This window comes from Grus americana, chromosome 19 (genome assembly GCF_028858705.1).
Source record: "Grus americana isolate bGruAme1 chromosome 19, bGruAme1.mat, whole genome shotgun sequence".
In the NCBI taxonomy this organism is placed as follows: domain Eukaryota; kingdom Metazoa; phylum Chordata; class Aves; order Gruiformes; family Gruidae; genus Grus; species Grus americana.
In genome coordinates, this window is record NC_072870.1 from 5,765,742 (window position 1) to 5,785,258 (window position 19,517).

At 37.5% G+C, this 19,517-nt stretch overlaps 1 protein-coding gene across 2 annotated transcripts; it reads left to right on the forward strand.

Moving 5' to 3' along the window:
* Positions 1-145: 145 nt before the first annotated feature.
* INPP5K (inositol polyphosphate-5-phosphatase K) lies at positions 146-18,893 on the forward strand. Of its 2 annotated transcripts, XM_054847608.1 has the most exons (13): positions 146-353; positions 2,917-3,024; positions 3,724-3,832; positions 6,723-6,839; positions 7,168-7,340; positions 9,407-9,518; positions 10,073-10,182; positions 10,768-10,794; positions 12,507-12,699; positions 12,948-13,085; positions 13,624-13,707; positions 14,980-15,084; positions 16,166-18,893. In XM_054847608.1, the coding sequence occupies exons 1-13, from the start codon at positions 307-309 to the stop codon at positions 16,262-16,264; spliced, it is 1,422 nt and encodes a 473-aa protein (XP_054703583.1). In that variant the 5' UTR covers positions 146-306; the 3' UTR covers positions 16,265-18,893. The 2 variants fall into 2 exon arrangements, with proteins under 2 accessions (XP_054703583.1, XP_054703584.1); XM_054847609.1 differs by lacking the exon at positions 10,768-10,794.
* The last annotated feature ends 624 nt before the right edge of the window (positions 18,894-19,517 follow it).

A 19,517-nucleotide genomic window follows, 5' to 3' on the forward strand; every position in this document is an offset into this window, starting at 1 on the left:
GCTGCGGGGGGTGTGTGTGTGTGTTTGCAAAAGCCACCCGGGTGCTCCAACACGTCTGCTCGCGCCGCCACAGTCCTCCCGCGCGCCTGGCGGCGTCCCTGCGCGCTGCCGTCCTTCCGCAGCCGCCGTTCCCGCCCCCGTCACGCGGGCCAATGGGCGCGGAGCGCTGCCGGCACCGGGAGCGTCGCGGCTGAGGGGAACGCGGAGGTCGCGGGCAGGGCAGGGCCGGGCGAGGCCAGGCCGGGGCCTCCGCTGTGCTGCTGGGCAGCGTTTCCTGACTGGAACCCTGGTAGCTGCGGTGGGGATATGGAGCCTGCGGACCCGGCGCAGCGCGGCGCCGTGAGGGAGCTGAGGTGAGCGGTCGGGGTGGGGGGCGGGCGGCTGGGCGTGAGGCGCAGGTCTGAGGGCGGGTTTTCCGAGTAGAGGAGAAAAGTAGCTAAAAGTCGTTACGTAATTAGCTGAGAATTAGCGAAACTTGTGTTTCTGCTTATTAACAGGGAGTTATACTAATTGGCGATGTTACGTAGTCATATGAAATAAAGAAGAAAAGCTGATTTTCTGATTTGAAAGCGTCGGTTTTGGAGTTGTTTCAGGGAGGCTTATTGAGTATTGTTTGGGTCCCTTAGGACTTTCCAGAGACCTACTTACGCTTAATGAGGACAAGATCTACTGCTCTTGCTATTAGTGTGTCTAGAGCCTCAAATTCCCCACTTGTGAGGAGGAAGGAGCTTGAGTAAATTTTTGGCTTCTGCTTTTATGGTGTTTTTACATTGCGTCTTCACGTTGTGTCTTCTGTGGCAATAAGTTGCGATGTCATGCGCTGTGGGCTTGGTACACTAGAGAAATCTTCTTAAAGGGTAGTTGAGTAGCTGTCTATAACAGGAAAAATTAAAAAAAACCAAACACCCAACAAACACATTTGCTCAAAGATCTCAGAAGTCATCTTAATGCAGTATTATAAACACTGTGATCCTAGAAAATTCTCTGCTCTCAAATCACTTGAGGAATCAGTGACACTCAGTAATGTCTTCATTAGTTTGCTTGTATTTAGGAATGTGTTTGCAGAAAGCATGCTTGACGCTGTACTCTTGTGGTACTGAAAGCTTCCAGAATAGTTTGAGCAGTATCCTCCTCTCTTTGGTAAAGGCTGTCTTTTTGGCATCAGATGAAAATTGACATCACTCTAGTTTCCTCTCCTTAACTGTGGACGTTACTTGTATGACCTTGTGAAGTAGTTGGGAGCATCAGTAGACCTTTGGGACTGCATAATGCTGTAGGTTATTTGCTTTGCAGATGCATGTACATTCCTTGCTATTAAGTTTTTCCTGCAGACATAGTCATAATCTACAATGAAACTGAATTATTAAGGGTGTTCTTGACATTTTTACCAGTATTTTATCCTTTGGTGTAAATTCTAGCACTGCAGTCTTTCCTGTGTTCTTATCAGTAGTGTGGATACTGGGCACTTTGAGGAATTTAATTTCTGTTAGTAATGACTGATGACTTCAGTATTATTTCAGTTCTGTTTAATCAGATAATTGTCTTACAAAAGTAGTAACTGGTGAGAGTTCCTAAGCGATACATCTCTGATGGCAGAATTAGATCTGCAGCATACATGCTTTTTTCTTTTTTTTTTCCCTAGAATTTTGTTTTAGAATAGCTTTTGGCTGACTTCAGTGTAGCCTTACAAAGAGAATACATCGGTGAGAGAAATTATGGATCACTGAATTAGTCTGGTATGCAAGGTCACTTTCCAGCTCTTCCACACACATCGTGTGTCACCTTGAGCAGGCAGCTGATTGGGGGATAAAAATACAGCCCTAATAATGGGTGTATTGGTGGGATTCACTAACTATCAGTGTTTATAGGGTCCTTATAGGACTCTAGGATGGATGGAAAATTAACAGCTTATTTTTTAAGTCTGTCTGACGTATAACTAGACTGATGGTAAAGTGAATCTGAAGCTCTGATACTGAGATTACTATCTTATAAAAAACAATAGACAAGTCCTATGGCATGCAGAAGTTTCTGATAGGTTTGCTTGGTTTTGGTCAGAGCTATGTATTGGTATATTTGGGAGATTATATTTCTACTAGCCTACGGATGGAGCCACATGATTGATTCACATCAACAATAAATTCTTTTAAATCTTGAGCTTATAGAATTAAGCACATTAAATCTATTATGAAGAAGGAATTCAGTGTGTGAGGTAGGATGTGATTGCAGCTTTTGTAACAATCCCTTGAGTGTGGTGGTAATGCTACAGGTTTTTTCAGCATTGCTGCATCTACATTTGTCCTTTGGCATTAGAAGCAATGCTGAATTTCACACGAGTGAAAACTTGATCTGGAAGACCCTTAGCCATCTGTTTCTTTTATACTTAGGATTTTAATGGACTAGTCCTTCAGAGTGTAGTTATTCTTTTCTTTTGAGCAAATGGCATCCTTCAGTAGCGAAGATGCACTTCAAGATTCAGCAGCTCTCTCCCTAAACGATTTAGAAAGCCTGCACAACTTCCGCAGCCGCTCTGCAAGTTTCAGCAGCACAGGGTCCAGTGGCCGCTTGCAGCTCCGTCAACGAGTAGCCCAGCTTATGGCTTGTGTAGAGGACATCAGCTCGGATGATGAAATTCACGAAGAAGTGTCTCGCACTCTAGATGAAGCTTTCCTTATCTGGGGGAAAAAGCTGAAGGATAAGTGGCAAGAATTCAGGTTTTGTTCCCTGTAGTTGATTGTTTTTGTGGTTTTTTTTTTTTAATGTTAGTTAATAAGCAGATTTCTGATTGATGAAAAGTGACAGAAAATCTTTGTTTTCTGTAGATAGAAATTCTGTGGGGAAATTAGATGCTCTTAGGGTTACCTGTTCACATTTCAAATTTATCATTGGGATTTTTTTCTGATTTTTGTTTGTTTGTAGACTACACTTAGTTACTTGGAATGTGGGCACAGCTTCTCCGCCTCCTGATGTCACTAGTTTACTTCAGCTCAATTCACTGGGCCCAACTATGGATATGTATGTTATAGGGTAAGTGTATGTTATAGGGTAAGTATATATTAAAGAACTTGCTTTGTAAGTTTATTGCGAATCTGCTAAGTCTCGACAGCTTACTGTCTGTGTTGGGAGGACTGTGCTATGTGAATCACTGACTAGGAGGTGGTTTAACATTATTGCTAGCAGAAGGTGAAGACTAGAGTTAGTGACTTAGAACAGAGATGATTTATAGCAAGAGAATCTTCTTTCCTTTCTGTTGTTGTTTTGTGACAAAATATAGAATATCGTTTTTCTAAACACACAAAAAGGTTTTGGCTGCTGTTTTCTTTGTTGGCATGTAGAGGCATATTCATTTTGATATGAAAGTTATCCAAAATTCAGCATGTTTTAAAGAAATTAGTGCAAGCTTATTAGGCACAATCTGCCATCATGTTTTCCAAACTTTCTTGGAATTTTAAAGACCTGACAGGTTATTTGCCATAACATATCTTGAGTCCAGCACTGTCTTAAACTCTGTCTTCAGGTGTATATAAGCTCCTTTGTTTTTCTTGGTGTTAGATGTGTTAGACCTGTGGATGGGTTAAACTGTTTATAAATGAGAAACTGAACAGCAAGAAATTTCTGATTTATGGTGAGAGAGATCTGTAAGATGTTGTGGTCCATGTTCTGAAAAGGTTATATGAATTCTGTCAAAACCAAGTGATACCGTGTGAGTAATCTTGATGTATTCAGCTTACAGGAGGTGAACTCAAGAATCACAAATTTTCTGTCTGACTTGGCATTTGATGATCCATGGAGCATTTTTTTCATGACTGTATTGTCTCCATTGGGATATATCAAGGTAATTATTTACATCTATTAAGTGTCACAGCAGTGAAGGAAAATGTCTTCCTCAGCTCCATTCGGATTTTTTTTCCCCTCAAACTCTCCATAAAAAATAAGTTGATGGTGTTTTTTGCAGGTGTCAGTCACTTCCATAGGTACATGTATGTTAGAAGTGATTCTTCATCACACTTGTGTTTTCCTGGTTTGTTGATAAAGGCAATTTTAATTTTTTTCTGTTAATAATAATGTCCGTAATTTTATTAGTAAAAATTGAACATGATTTTTCATTTCTCATTTGGAATAATTGGGCAGTTTTGATGCTTTTGCAGCTCAGATGACAAACAGCAAGAATTTGTTCAGATATACTGGCAACGGTCTGTGTAAGTGCTGCAGAACTATGTGATGAATAGAAAAATACCCCTGTGGAAATAAGAGTACATTCTCAAGGAACAGAGTAGTGAAGATTATTTAAAATTAAATGTGATGTAAACTTACACTCAACAGCGTATTTCTTGTGGCCACAATTTCTCTATCTCTCTCTTGTTTGTAGAAATTTTTTTTGCTCTGTGCAATATTGGGAAACTGTATGTGATGCTTCTAATGTAGTCTGCTTATGTACCTGCTTTCACTATAAGTATCCCAAGCAATGGCACTGATTTTCATTAAGATTGGTAAGGTTTCTTTTTCTTTTTTTTTTTTCCCCAACTCGTTTATAGGTGAAAATAAATTGCATATATGTAAACTAGGATTTTAGTGGGTATATATGTATTTCTGAGGACTTTATTTTTGATTGAAGGCCTAGAACATTGTATGGTAGTTTAACTGACAAGTTTTCTGGTAATATTTGGGGCATAAGATCAGCCAAAGTACTAGCTATTTTAATAATGCAAACAATAGGCATAGGAGGATATTCCGAATGTCTCCAACAAAGAGATATTAAAAGCCTTTTGAATGTTATATTCATTTTCTAAGTCAAGCATTATTTCAGGGTGATTTTGCTGAGATGATTGTATTATCTGCATGCTAATCAGACTCAGTAGTTGTGCCATTCTTTTAACTGTAATTAAACAAAACAAAGGACCCATTGAGAATTCTAAAAAGAAAAAAAATAATCATTTATTCTAGTGTAAGTCATTCCTGATAAACATTCAAAATCTGGCTGTAGGCTGACATTCAGGCCCTCTATACAGACAGTTAAAAAGAATTCCTAGTGGTATGCATGGTTGATTTTGAATTCTAATTTATAAATGTGACACTTTGGACACACTAATGAATGGATGCTGCCACCTAATGGTTTTCAGCAGGACTCGATTAGCTCTAATAATAACAGGGTACTGTCAGGCCAGGTCAAAATCAAAACAGGCAGTGAGGAGAGCTTACGCTAGGACTTATCTGGGAAGTTGGCTGAGGAGGAGAGGAACAGTTACCCCTTTGCTAACCTGTGACAAAGTTGGGTGTAGAGGGGTAGTTGTCATCCCTGGGGCTTTGGGTCCATTTTCAGAGTGTTAGGTTGGTTGGAATCAGTCAATTTCACCATAAACAGAATCACGCCCCCTCTGTGAAAGGCCTTTGCTTGATTTGGCACTGCATGTCAGTGGGGCTAGTGCTAGTTCCAGCAGAGGAGGGATCCATTGTGTTTTGATGTTCAAGATCTAAAGAGAGAAGAGGTTTCATATGGATCTTGAGAAATGTGTGGGGACTGGCCCACAGTAGAATGAAATGTAGAAAATAATAAAGGTACTGAATGGTCTTGGTATCTCATGAACATAATTATAGAAAGGAGAATACTGGTTACACCAAACGTCTGTTCAGATACAAATATTTATGCATCATCTAGTAATTGAGATCCGTCATTTCAGTACACCGCTTAGTATTTTGTTGGGTTGAAGAACAACGAAAACATTACCATATATTCTGAAATAATTTAATTGCTTAGATGTGGGGGCAAAGAAAGGAGGAATTCTGGTTTAAATTTTGGGCTGAGTTTGTGTACTTCTCCAGCAGTTGTATAGTCAGTGCTATTCTTAATATCAGGCTTTATTCTAATGTAGTCTTTTTCTGAGTTCATCCAGAATAAAATTGAGCTACAAGTAATGTATTTCAGTGTCTGTATTTTAAATTGAATCATTACCATTAAACACAATTAATTTTGTGTCTCATGCCAGGAACATTGTAAAGTTCATAAATTTTTAATGAAGGACATCTTTGTTAGACTATTTACACACAGAGAAAAACCCCAAACCACAAACCCCCCCCAGTATCTTAAAGCTTAAACAGTGTCTTCATGTTCCCTAAGCACCTTTGCTTTGGATGTGTTTGGTAAATCAGTTTTTACAGGCATTGCAGGCAAGAGTTACTGCTGTTTGCAGCTCATTGTTTTTGCAATTGCCTAGGACTAACTGCTGTGCTTTTTAGGCATTTTAATGGCATTTAGAATGATTAGTTATATGCTGAAGGACGTTTCAGTTTGAAAAACTTGCTCCTGTTGGAGGACCTGTACATGTGCACTATTACGATTAGAAGTGAAAAATCAAGGATTTGGTTCCTAATGAGCAGGATGCTTAAAGGTAGAAACAAGAGGCAGAAGAAAGGTCTTTAAAGATGTTTGGGCAAATACACGTGTTTTGAGGTCAGCTTCAGATTTGTAATGTACTGTTACAACTAATGTTAATTAGTTGAGAGATTCATCAAAATTGTTTATAAGCAAGTCTACCGTAAGCATGTATTCTTTACAGCACTGAAATGTGCCTGCATTTACTGTGTCACAGTATTGAAGACAGGCTTGGCAAGGGAATTGCATGACTCATGCTATGGCATTCTGCTCCTAAAAGTTCCTGTGAAGTAGACCCAAGGAATTCCGAATACCTCCCTGGAAATGACCAGGCCCTCTTTCCTATCTCTTCCAGCTCTCCTCTGTTCGCATGCAGGGATTACTACTTCTGATCTTTGTGAAGCACGTCCACCTTCCTTTCATACGGGACATTCACACGCACTACACACGCACAGGCCTGTATGGATACTGGGTAAGGAAGTATCTGAGACTTGATTGCCTTGGTCACTTATGGTGGTGTGTGCCTCTAAATGGTTTCATGGTCGGAGAGAGGGTATATGGTTTACTTAGAAATTAATAAACTGACAAGCAGACTCACTTGTTTGAACCTTATTTGCAAGTATGCAGCACAGACCATAATTTCACCAGTTTATTAGTTGATATACAACACCTTATGTAGGAAGAAATTGTATTAATTTCAATCTAAATAGCAAGATTTGAAAATATATAGGTGGTGGTAATAGTTAGATTTGCATGTGTTGACTATAGCTTCAGAGAACATTGTTAATCTTCCATACCAGGGGAACAAAGGAGGAGTCACCATTCGCATGTCCCTCTATGGTCATACAATTTGTTTCATGAACTGCCACTTGCCAGCTCACATGGAGAACACAGAGCAGCGATTGGATGACTTTGAGAAAATTCTGGAAATGCAGTTTGAAGGAGAGAATATTCCAAATACCTTGGATCATGAGTGAGTTGTTCAGACTCTATTCTGTCTGTGTTGTTCTTATCTATTGTATGGTAAACTCATGCACTGAAGAGTTTTGATTTTTGGAGTTTTCATCCATTGTTTTTATTTTAAATGTCTTTTCAGCCATGACCCTGAATCCCGGGAGGAAAAGATAACCTGAGGTTTATTTTGCAAGACCTCTTCCAGTCTTGGATTACGTTAAATTTGTTAGCACATGTACTGCCCATGTGATGTGCTGGAGAGCTTTAGAAGCTAAAGCCTGTTTATATAAAAAAATCCCTTAGATCACTGTTTATCTTCCTCCCTTTTTTGAGGAGATTTGTGTTATGTTTTGGGTTGTTTTTATTCCTGTTGTAATTTTAGTATCTGGCTGGGGGCTTCTCAGCCTTTAAAACCTTGATCGATGATTTCTGTAGCTATATGAATTACACTTCCCTCAGGTGTCTCTCAAAAAAAAACAACCCAAAACAATCCTGATTTGGGCCACTAATTGAGCTCTTGTTCCTTAATTCTGCAGGAATTATTTGTATGTTCTGTTGTTTTCCTGTGCTGGAGTCTAAAGATGGTAATAGAACCACTTAAAAAAGGGTTGAGAAAAAACATTTTAGTTTGATAATTTTATATTTTTTTTTATACCCATAAAACTGCCAGGACAGATAAATCTGAAATGGATATGTAATATCACTTCAGTTGCTAATGAGTTCATAAAAATTAGGTAAAAATGTATGACACATGAGGTTCAAAATCATTACTTTTTGTACATTAGTATAAGTGTTTGATATTTTAGTGTCGTGGTTCAATCTGACAGGCAGCTAAAACAACCACACAGCCATTCGCTCACTCCCTCCTCCAGTGGGATGGGGGAGAGAATCAAAAAGAAAAATGGGGGGAGGGAGAAGTAAAATTCATGGGTTGAGGTAAAGACAGTTTAATAGGACAGAAAAGGAGAACAATAACAACAACAACAATAATAATAAAAATATACAAAACAGGTGATGAACAGCACAATTTTTCACTACCTGAGGCTGATGCTCAGCTAGAGCTAGTTCCCAAGCTGCCCTGCCTCCCAGACAGCCTCCTAGTTATATATGGAGCATGACATCATATGGTATGGAATATCCCTTTGGCCAGTTTGGGTCAGCTGTCCTGGCCGTGTTCCCTCCCAGCTTCTTGGGTGCCCCTCACCTTCTCATTGGCAGGCCAGTACGAGAAGCTGAAAAGTCCTTGACTGCTTGGCAACAACTGAAAAATCAGTGTGTTATCAACATTATTCTCCTCCTAAATCCAAAGCATAGCCTGCTAGGAAGAAAATTACCTCTATCCCTGCCGAAACCAGGACATTCAGTTTAATGTGTTTCATTTTCTTGATTATTTGCATGGGCATGTACCAAATCACCTAGCATCATCTTCCAGGAAGAAATTACAAATGGCATTAAAATAAAACTGTTGTTTCCATAAGATCAAGTTTGGGGGTATCCATCTCTGAACAAAACATTAAAAGTAGGGATTTTCAAAGAGAAATTAATTCACTTGAAAATACGGCTTTCTTGTTGTTTAAAACATTGCTGATAATACCCTCCAGTGCTTTGTAACAACAATTTTCTTTCCTAATAACTGTAGAACACCTAACATGTATCCTTGCTTTCCCAAGGCACTAAACTAGAGCTCTGATTTAGTGCATTAACATAACCAACTGGTGTATGGGTCATGAATTTTGTGAATTATTTTACCTACTGTTAAAATTTAATAGAGATGTAAGTCATTAGGAGACTTGGGAGAAGTTAATACCCAGGCAGTAATGAAGAAGTGGCAAGAATGCAAGGAACTTAATTTACTATTTCAATTCCTTTAAATTTTTTGTTTAGCAGCAGGTTATCTCTGTGTAAGCTTATCTATAACTACTTAATGTTTGTGTTTAAACTGTTTAGATTAAGTAACATAAGTGATTAGAGCACCTAATTAGCATAATGTATTCTATTGAAATCTTTCCTCATGTTAATGGATTCCTATAAATATTTCTTGGTTTTTTTTCTTTTTTTGTTTGCGGGTTGTTTGGGGTTTTTTAGTGTTCTCTTCTGGTTTGGAGATCTAAACTTCCGGATAGCAGATTATGGCATACATTTTGTCCGAGAATCAATAAATAACAAACGTTACAATCTGCTGTGGGAAAAGGACCAGGTATGTTGTCTTAATCTGTTTGGGGGCTTAGTTTGTTTATTTTGTTTTGGTTTTAATGCATACAAACATAACATGGTAGTTACCTTTACCTCTTGAGTTTCTAATTTCTGTTAAAGAACACAAATTCAGCGTAGTCATGAGGTGGAACAGATCTAGCTGTTTGCTGTCTCGCTTCTCAGTCATAAGCCCCAATTAATTGCAAACTTTTTCTGCTTTTGTTTAGTTTCTTAGTCATTTGCAATGCTTGTGTTTGAAGCTTTCTTTGAACTTCATGGCTTGTGTATTGATCCTCACCTTAATTTCTCCTTTTTTCTTCTCCCAAGAATTATTTTTAAGAGCAGCTTATTCTGGAATTTGTTTTAAGTAGAACTGCTACATTTCTGGCACAGCAGACAGTAACAAAGAGGCACTTCTGAATTTACCTTTCCAAATATGTTGTACTGACTGAGATGTTGAATTCTTCTTGGAAGATGCTTTCTCAGCTCCTTTCCCAATTGCCCTTTAAGCTCTGATTTTTAAACATAATCTTTAAAAGTTACTTTTTATTTCTGCAGTTAAATATGGCAAAAAAGAAGGAAACATTTCTTCAGGAATTCATAGAGGGTCCTCTACAGTTTAAACCCACCTACAAGTTTGACCTTTATTCGGATGTATATGATACAAGGTAAAAGCATAATAAGATGACTTTAGACATGGAATATTAAAGTGAATGTGATGCTTGACTAAATACCACTTCAGGTAGCAAACCTGAATTTCCTGACAGTACTGGTTAACTGGGGCTGTCGAGCTATTCTATTAGGCTCATTCAGTGGTCAGATCTGAATAAATGAGTATTTCTGGCTGAAGAAGCCTAAGTTTGCTGATTGCATGAGGAAAGTAATGAAACAACCCAGCTTTCTTTTTGGAAAGACTAGATTAACAGAATAAACCAGCGCTTGTTTAAAACAGTTCTTTTTTTCTTTGTTCTTTTGTGCCCGTTGGCTCTCAGAAATGAGCAAAAGGAAAAAAAGTAATTGCAATTTTTGTTTTTCTTCTCTATTTAAGCATTCCATTTGACACTGCTGGTATTTGAAAATAAATGTGAATATGTCTTTATAAATTATTGTAAGTTGAAAATGGAGTAGCTTAAGTTTCCAATGTTTTTCTCTGACACTAAAGTTTGTTATTAAGTATTAGTCTTATGTTTCAACAGAAGGATAAGTTCCTGTTCAAATGGGGGTTTTGTACTGATCTTTTTCTTTACTTCCAGAGAGCAGAAGTCCCTGTTTTGGTTTAAGTAAGAAGAGAACTTTCTGGATTTCATAGATTTGTAAATATTTCAGAATCAAAACAATGCTCCTTCCTGAGCTTTTGATTTGATTTTTGTGAAATATTTGAAAATCAGATGACAGCTGATTTTCTTCAGGGATTTTCTGAACCTGCCTGAAAGCTGTAGTGTTATCTACTCTGCTGTTGCACTTAATATTGGAAGTTTATGCTTTTGACATTTTGCTCCCTAATTGAGTGTGAAGAGATAAAATGGGACTAGCAGTAAATCCAGTTGACAAAAAATACTTATAATAATCCAAACCTAGACATTCTAAGAATGATTCATAGCCTAATAATCTGTACTGGCTCATTTAAAGAACAAAAAGTATGCTTACGCATACTGTGTGCAGTCTGCTGTTGTAAAAGCTATCAGAGATGTTTTGGTTGGATGGGGGGTGATCAGTAGACCTCAAGGCAAGCACCCTTGAAAAGTGTGCTTTATATGAAGCACACAATATTTTGTTATCTTTGACACTTTTTCAGTGTGGATTTTGAGGTTTTGTTTCCCATCTAATATGCCGTTTTCTGTAAAATAGTGTATTAACTTAAGCTGTTCTTTTGGTATTTTCTTGCACAGCAGAGCAGACATATGGCAGCTCATAAAGATTTCTGTCGGTTTATATAATTACTGGAGTAAGTGGGACATGGCCCCTTAGTCATTTAAAATTTTCCACCTTATTAAAGGTGAGTCAGAAGTGTATGGGAAGGGGTAAAACAAAAGTATGTTGAATATTGAACTAAATGGCATTTCCAGTTTATGATGATTTTGATATTCAAAGTTATTAAACTGACAGTTTTCCTTACACATCCTGCTCATTAACTTTTATAATTCAATCCAGTCCATTCTAATTCCTCTTCCATAGGGTATGATCTTTTCTCCATTTCAATTTGAAGTGATACATCCATACAGAGAGTTGCTGTTAAGTCTTCCTCCCACTACAGAGAGAACCACGAAAGGCTCATGTCTTCTGTTGTTATTGATATGGTATAAAAGGAAACTCTGAATTATAATTACAGTTCAATGTATTGCACAGTTGCAGGTTGCAGACGCAACTTTCTTGATTATGGAATTTTTAAAGCCTTTTGTTATGAGACAGCAATGGCTTACAGACTTGAAATACAGGCTAGTACAAGTTAGAGGAACTTTAAATAAACCATTGCTGCATCACCTGTGATTAGTATAAGCTGCCTAAGTTTGTCCGGTTTTTGTTGTTGAAAGAAGCTTGTTGTCAAATGTTTTGAATAATTTCAACCATTATTCGATCTCTTCCTACATCTTCCTTAAGTTTATGCCCCTTTTCTCAGAATGACTATACGTTTGAAGCTTGGGGCAGTTGATGTGTTATCTCAATTTTCTTGCATGTTTTTACGGAGGGTTTTAGGAGAAAGTATCATTTCCTGTACGAAGCAGACTAACCCATTGCAATGCCCTTCTCCCCTTCATTTTACTCCTCTCAGAAACCTATGAAACTTACCTGTGGTAAATGGAGTTGAGTTCAAATTAAGGAAACCTTGGTTGTAAAGCATATGGAACAGAGCTGTAAAATGAAGCTTGGATGTGATTGCCTTCTTTTATTAATATGTATCTGACAATCTTTCAACTTTGAGTAGATTTTGCACAGTATTCTTAGCTTTTGACAACTGTATTTCTTATTTCACTTTTATCCTACATTTTTGCAGTGAGAAGAAAAGAAAGCCAGCATGGACCGATAGAATTCTTTGGAGAGTGAAAAATCTCTGCCAGCATGCATCAAAAGAAGATGAATTCTCTGAAGAAGAACAGACAATTTCTGTTACTTTGAATAACTATATCAGTCACATGAGCTATGGCATCAGCGATCACAAACCTGTTACAGGAACTTTTGGGCTTGAGGTGCTGTCCCAGTTATGTTGCTAAGAAAAAAAATTGTTTTACTAATCCTTGCATTACAGAAGCTGGTTTTCTAAACTTTGTAAGTCATAATCTCTGTTTTGTTCTGATTATAGTGAAGGCCGCAAATTGCTTTCAGGTTATTTGTATTCAGTTAGGAGTTCCACAGCAGGTGTGCAGAGAATAACTTGAAAAGAATAACCAAAAGAATGAGAGACTCGTCTGACTTTAAATTCTGTTCTCTTGTCTAGTTGAAGCCTCTTCTATCAGATCCTTTGGTCACACTGCATCCTGAGGGTGAGTGGAGCGCGGAACATGATGTTCTAATCAGCTATTCTGCAGTGCCTGAATTCCCAAGCAGTGCTTGGGACTGGATTGGACTCTTCAAGGTAATGTTACTGCATCGTGGCTCTTTAATGAAGATGGTGAATATGACTGGAGGAGGTAGTTGATTGTCTTCTGTCATAGGATATTGTGATTTCTTGCTAGCACAAAACTCTCTGAAGTAGTGGTGTATCCTTGATTGCCGTTAGTTTCTGTGTACTGACAGTTTAGTTGCGTAGCATGTGAGCTCTTTCGCACCCTTTAAATTCTGTGCAAAGATAATGTGGTGATTTACATAAGTAAAATGGTGCAGAAGCTATGAAAAGGAATTGTTCTCCCCTGATGCCTGCAGTTTGAAAGATTTATACGGCAAAGAAAGAACAAAAATAAAAGAAAGTCAGTGGAAGGGTGAGAGAACAGAACACTCACACTGTCTCAGAAACAAATGATTTGTGCACGCTCCCAAAATGTTTTGATCCTAAAAGTGAAATGTTTTAATTACTTCAGTGAAGCAGTAAACATCTCTCTCACAACTTTGAGTTTTCCGTGTAGTATGCTTTTTGTTTCCTTCAGAGGGCTGATGGTTTGCGTCTTTCTTTGCAGGTGGCTTTCAGGCATGTGAATGACTATGTTACTTATGCTTGGGTAGAAGATGATGAAATTTCTTCTAACAAAGACAGTAAACAAGTAAACCAATTATATTTCTTTCTAATATAGTTTTCCACAGATTAGCATTCAAGGTCTATTTGTTCCATATCCCTTTCCTCTTGCGGGTTCTGTATCCTCTTTCCTAGTCAAAGCTAATGGGGAGTGATATTATTGTTTAAAATACCTCTTCTTAATTCTTATTAATTTTCAGGTAGTCTAGCACACCTTCTCAGATGTGATCATATTGCTTAAGGGAATCGATGAGAAAGCAACTTATTCCTGTAGTGACTTCTCACTGTATTAAAAACTACTGTCATTTTATATTTTGGTCTGTTTCTGCCACTGAAATAAGTAATTGGCCATTTTTTCATCTGATTGTCAAAGTTGCTCAATGTGTCCTAGATATTTATTGTGCAATCTTTGTTACAGTTATAAGTACCTAATGTTACAAAACACAGTTAGTTCCAGATATCTAATACAGCTACAGATGAGGGTTTCTTAGACTTGTCTTCATCTTGACTATTGAGTGTTTTGGTACTTCTTTACAAACTGCTGTCTGTTATATAACTTTCTAGTAGTGATTACCTAAAATAATTTAAAACAGACAAACAAAACTTATTTTGAATACAAATGATCTGTTTCCAGAGGTATTTATCTGAACAAACAGAAGTTCAAATTTAATTTTGGAGACACAGTTAATGAAAGGATGGGTTAGATTTTCCAGACAACAACAGAGAACAGTTATTTATTGATAGAGATGTTGTAAGTTAGTATCAAGTTTACAACAAAAGCCCAAATTGTATTGTATCAATTTTCTCAATCTCAAAATTTCTCTGATATCGTGCTTTCCCGTCACTAAGCTTAAAAATCTAAGCACTATGAGCGTTGTTTTAGCAGGATACTGAGGGCTGCAGTTTAGGAACTTCAGGATGGAACAGAACGGGGGTGTGTGGGTTTGCTCTGCTGTTTCATGTAAGAGCTTATCGCCACCAGGAGGCGGTTCATCTCCCTCCTTGCTGCTTGTGTGGCCTTGCCTCTTCCCTTACAACAGCTCTGTGTTCCTTCTCGCTTCTTGCTGAACCAAGTCAGCTTGCTAATATGGTGAAGGATATTCGCTTTTCCTCCCTGAGTTAGTTTTCAGGTGGTTTCATGAGTTATTTCTGTCCTCATCCTTTTTAGTTTATGTTTGAAAATGTGCTTATAAATAGTAAATGCTGAATTTTATGGTGTCCTGAATGGCATAGACTGCTTTTTTGTAAGCTGCTTTCTCTGCGGAAATTGCATATTGCGCATTCTTATTCTTGTTGACAGGTTTACATGAGTGCTGCAGAAATACCTGATATGGGAGGAGAATTTTTGCTTTGCTATTATAGCAATAATTTGCAGTCAATAGTTGGTCTCAGCCAGCCTTTTCAGGTAATATATTTGGAAACTTTGGTTAATGTTGATGTGATTTTTATTTCTTTTGCTTTCATATGTGTCTGGACATAGGTGTGTGCAGCTGTGTTAATCCTGGAGGGGGTGGCAGCAGAAATAATTGCAAAAAGCATATGTCCTTACTAATGTCCCATAAAAGAATTTGCTGATATGCTAAAAGACTCTGAGTAGCTATTATGGCAACGTGTTGTTGTAATGAAATAAAACAGGTTTTCTGTCTCTCGGCTTTCAGTTTTGGAACTTCAGGCTCTGTCAGTTAGGTCCCTAGTTTCTGTAAAGATGAGAACTCAAATGCTGCCAACTTTCTGACAGATTGTAAGTGAACTCTTTGTGCTCCATTCTGTGGTATATTTGCACAGAAGTGCTTCCTGTATATTTAGTCACTTCAATTTGGGAAAGACAGGACAGGTAGAACTCAAGTTATTTGTTTAACAGGCTTCTTTGCTTAATTTCTGAAAGGATGACTTAACCTGCACAGACTACATGAAGCAACCGAGCATTGCTTCTACACGAGCACTTTTTGCCAAAATAATTTTGTTAGCACAAAATTTTCCATGCCGTCATGGCTGTGCTAATTTGTTGTAGAATGATTGAAATGGGAGTTTGGCATTGTTGCTGGATGAAGGGGGTTTAGAAGACTGTGAAACTCCATTACCTTAGGGGATACACTAATGAAAGGTAGTGGACTGGCTGGTATATCTCACTGATACTTTTCATATTTTTGTTGCTGTTTTGGTGAGAAATACTGCACAGTCTAGTATTTTCTGTTGTCTCCGAGCTTAATATCTACCAGAAACTCAGCAGGATGGTTGTCATTTGTATGTGGATACAACACACCATATGCCTTTCTTTTTGCATGACACTTAATGTTTTGATATCACTTTAGTGGTTTTTTTACTACGTTTTTTTATTTCATAATTGCTGCATAGATGCATTGTTTTTCATTTTCTCAGTTTCTAGCAAGTATGTAAAACACCTTCATATAATAGTGTATTGATAGTATAGAGCAGCACAGTGTTTCTGAATGTGTTAATTGTTTTTTTACTGCTCTTTCTTCTAGATTCAGCCTAACAGAACATTAATAGAAAAGGATCTGACAGAGGAAGAGAACAGTTGGATGCAGAAACCTGACAATCTGGAATCGCATGATGAGTTCTGAAGGCAGAAAGGGCATTTAGTGGTCCTAATGCAGGAGTCAGATGATTCTTTATGTCTTAGTGATTATAAGCTTTTACTCTTAGAAGATGGAGTAAGACAGTGCAAGTAAGACAGGTAGGATTGTTCAGAAACTTTGTAAACTCATAGAAGATAATTTATTGTGGAAACAGGTATTTTTATTGTTATGGGGAGAGTAACTCTCTCACACTGGATGAGAACTGTAAAAATAGCATCTCATGAATGCTGTATGTTTTAAGGTGATAGACGTTTCTAATCCAATGATTTAACCTAAGCTGCAATCTGTAATAGATTTTTAGCCTTGCTCCTTTTTTGTAGAGGATATTTTATTTACAATACCATATTTACTATGCTGTAACCACTTAATCACCGATTTCCAAATTTTGAGTTTAAATGATGTTATTTAAAAAAATATTTATTAGATACAGCTAGTTAGCTTGTTTTAAAATTTTATTTGACTTTCAAATGTAAGCTAATTACCTTTTGGGAAACACATGTGGCAACAAGTCACATGCAGACAGAATCTTTGGAGCATGTAAATTCCCCTTTGGTAGTAGATCCCTTTTCTTCATGCCTTACTGATAACTGTTTGTAGGGCTTTCCATTTCTTAATTTTCCAGATTGAGATACATTTATCAAGACCCATTTTTCCTGATTTTTTTTTTTAAATTTATTCTTCTTTTGTAAAATGATTTTGCAATTTGCCTCTGATTTAAAAAAAGTAAAACAGAAACACTTTTATACTAGTCCGTGGCTCAGAGTTAACCAGGATCCCACAGTCTCTGAAAAAAATTGCTTAATTTGAGAAACGCTTTAGCATAGGTGAGCAGACCATAGCATGATGCAGTTGTTGGCAAAGAGCTAATGATCATGGTACTAACCTCGATTGTTTTCTGTTGTCAGACTGAATTTAGAAAGTTAAAGCCAAATTTAAGTACTTCCTTGATACCATCCTGCCATATAATTGCTACACTTAATACAGAAATAATGTAAATTATAAATGAGGAATTTGAGTGGAACAGATTCTTTCTTATGGCATAATCTGTACTACCGAAACTGTAAATCTCTTCAATTTATAGCAATCAGTCTGCAAAATTTCTGTTATTCTAGAGGTGCTTAGACCTTAAAATATCCTGTGCACTTGATGGTGGAGATGGAATAAGAAATACTATGTACCTTTAAAAACCTCAAAGGTAGTTAGCTTCAGAAATGGTTTTGTTTCTTGATGAGGAAATAGAGATGTTTGGGAAGGATTGGAAGAGGCACCAACATTCCACAGAATCTCAGACTGCAGTGCCAGAAAAGAGCACTTGTGAGTCTCCCATGTTCTAGATACACAGCTTCGAGCTACCTACTGGGTATGGTAAGTAAAGTTAGTTACTAATCACGGTCATGTTGGTTATGGATGGAAAAGAGAAAATTTGGTTCAGGTGGAAGAGTAAAGCAAAGGACGTTGGCGTGTTTGTGCTGGAATATTGCTTCAGTACTGAATGGATTTTTTTTGCTCTTTTTCTCAAAGCCTTAGTTTTTTTCAGGATTCTTTTGAGATAGAAAGTTAACACCTTGATATGACATTTATTTTGCGGTTACTTGCTTCTATCATTCACTCTATAAAATCTTCTGGGGTCCGAGTGTCTTTGTATGCTATGGAAACTCTAACTGGTTAGATAGTTGCAGTGTGGGATTTAAGGACACCTAGCCTCTGTAAGTTTTAGTTAGTTGCATCTCAGCTTAATACTTGGTGTTGGGAACCCTTCCCAGTTGTAGGTAGTGACAGCAGGTTCAGAGGATACTGTGTTCACTGCATGGATTAAAACTGCCTTGGGGTTTACAGTTTGTACATTCCTATTACACTTTGGAACAATATTAGAAACAGTTTTCACATTTGTACCAGTCTTACAGGAATTTGTTTTGCACTAAATCTTTCAGATATGTGACTTTTCATGGCAATTAGGGCATCAGACAAATCTCTGCTGAATTGCAAAGAACTTTTGCAGTTCTTGAGTTGTACTCTGTTTCTGATTTTACTTGTGTAACTGTATTACTGTACTCCATGCAAGGAGATTCTGTGAGGAGCTCAAAGAACAGTGGTCTTTGAATTCCAGACCACAGCTGGCAATTTATTGTGGACCAGAATCCAGTTTCTTCTAATCAGGGTGCATCTGCTGTTCATGAGCGGCTCAGAGGGGGAGCCATACAGCTGCTTTACACGGGCAAGAAACTCAAGATCCTTACTGTTGTATGAGAGCTGGTAAGACTCTCAATCACTGGACATAGAAGCTGCATTTTGTAAACTAATCCTTTGAACCACAAGACTTCACTGAAAATGCCCACAGCAGCTGTGATTGAATTTGCTTGTGTGTTAGTACAGATGCTGCACAGAAATGTATACTTCTTTCGTAAGTATTATGCACACAGTAGCACTTTTGTTTACTACTGTTACCTATGGTAGCTTTTCAAACTATTCCATGACCTGTAATGATGCAATTTCTGATGAAATTTATCTTTCTTAAAACACCTTTAATTGGATGTTATAATCACTGGAAATGTTTTTATACTCATGTGTTTTCTTTTCATGTACCACTAAAATAAATCCTGGTAGTGAGATGTTCTACATGGCCTCTATTAATTTGAGAATGAACACATTGGTTTGGGTGGGGAGGATTAATTCGTGCATGGTAACCTTTCTCCAGGAAACTTTAGGCATGTGCAGATACAACGGTATTTTGGAATGGAAATAATGTCAGTAATAACATGTGGTAGGACTTTGGACTGCAAAAAAAGGGCAAGGACAAGTACTATTTTTCTTCTGGACAAAGCAGATTCATCTAATTAGTTTCTTTTTCCTTTTTTCTTCCATTTAAATGAGTCCAGTATCACATGGAGTTCTGTTCTGGATTTTCTGTCCCCTCTCTGCCATTGAGGAAGTTTTGATATTCTCCTTATAAAAAATGTTCAAGCCACTTAAATTGCTTTCTTAATTTTTAAGAATAGGTTCTTCTGATTTCACTTTTTCACAGTGTGATTTGAGATGTCTTTTTTGTCTTTGTGAAAGATCTGCTACATTATACTTCGTATTTTAAATTTTGTATGTTTTAATATGAATTTGCTATCAAGTCATTTCCACCTAAGGGTAACTCTTCATAATTCCCTGCTGTTAGAGAATTTATTTTAAAATAGAAAATATGTCTACCAAGGACTGTTGTCCAGTATAGTCTTATTTAACTTCCATGTAC

What these genes read in the sequence shown, in the direction of transcription:
- INPP5K (XM_054847608.1), top strand. Translation starts at nt 307, where the DNA reads ATGGAGCCTGCGGACCCGGCGCAGCGCGGCGCCGTGAGGGAGCTGAG. An exon ending in ACTGGATTGGACTCTTCAAG is followed by an intron (nt 13,086 to 13,623) that starts GTAATGTTACTG and finishes CTTTCTTTGCAG; the next exon opens with GTGGCTTTCAGGCATGTGAA. An exon ending in GTCTCAGCCAGCCTTTTCAG is followed by an intron (nt 15,085 to 16,165) that starts GTAATATATTTG and finishes TCTTTCTTCTAG; the next exon opens with ATTCAGCCTAACAGAACATT.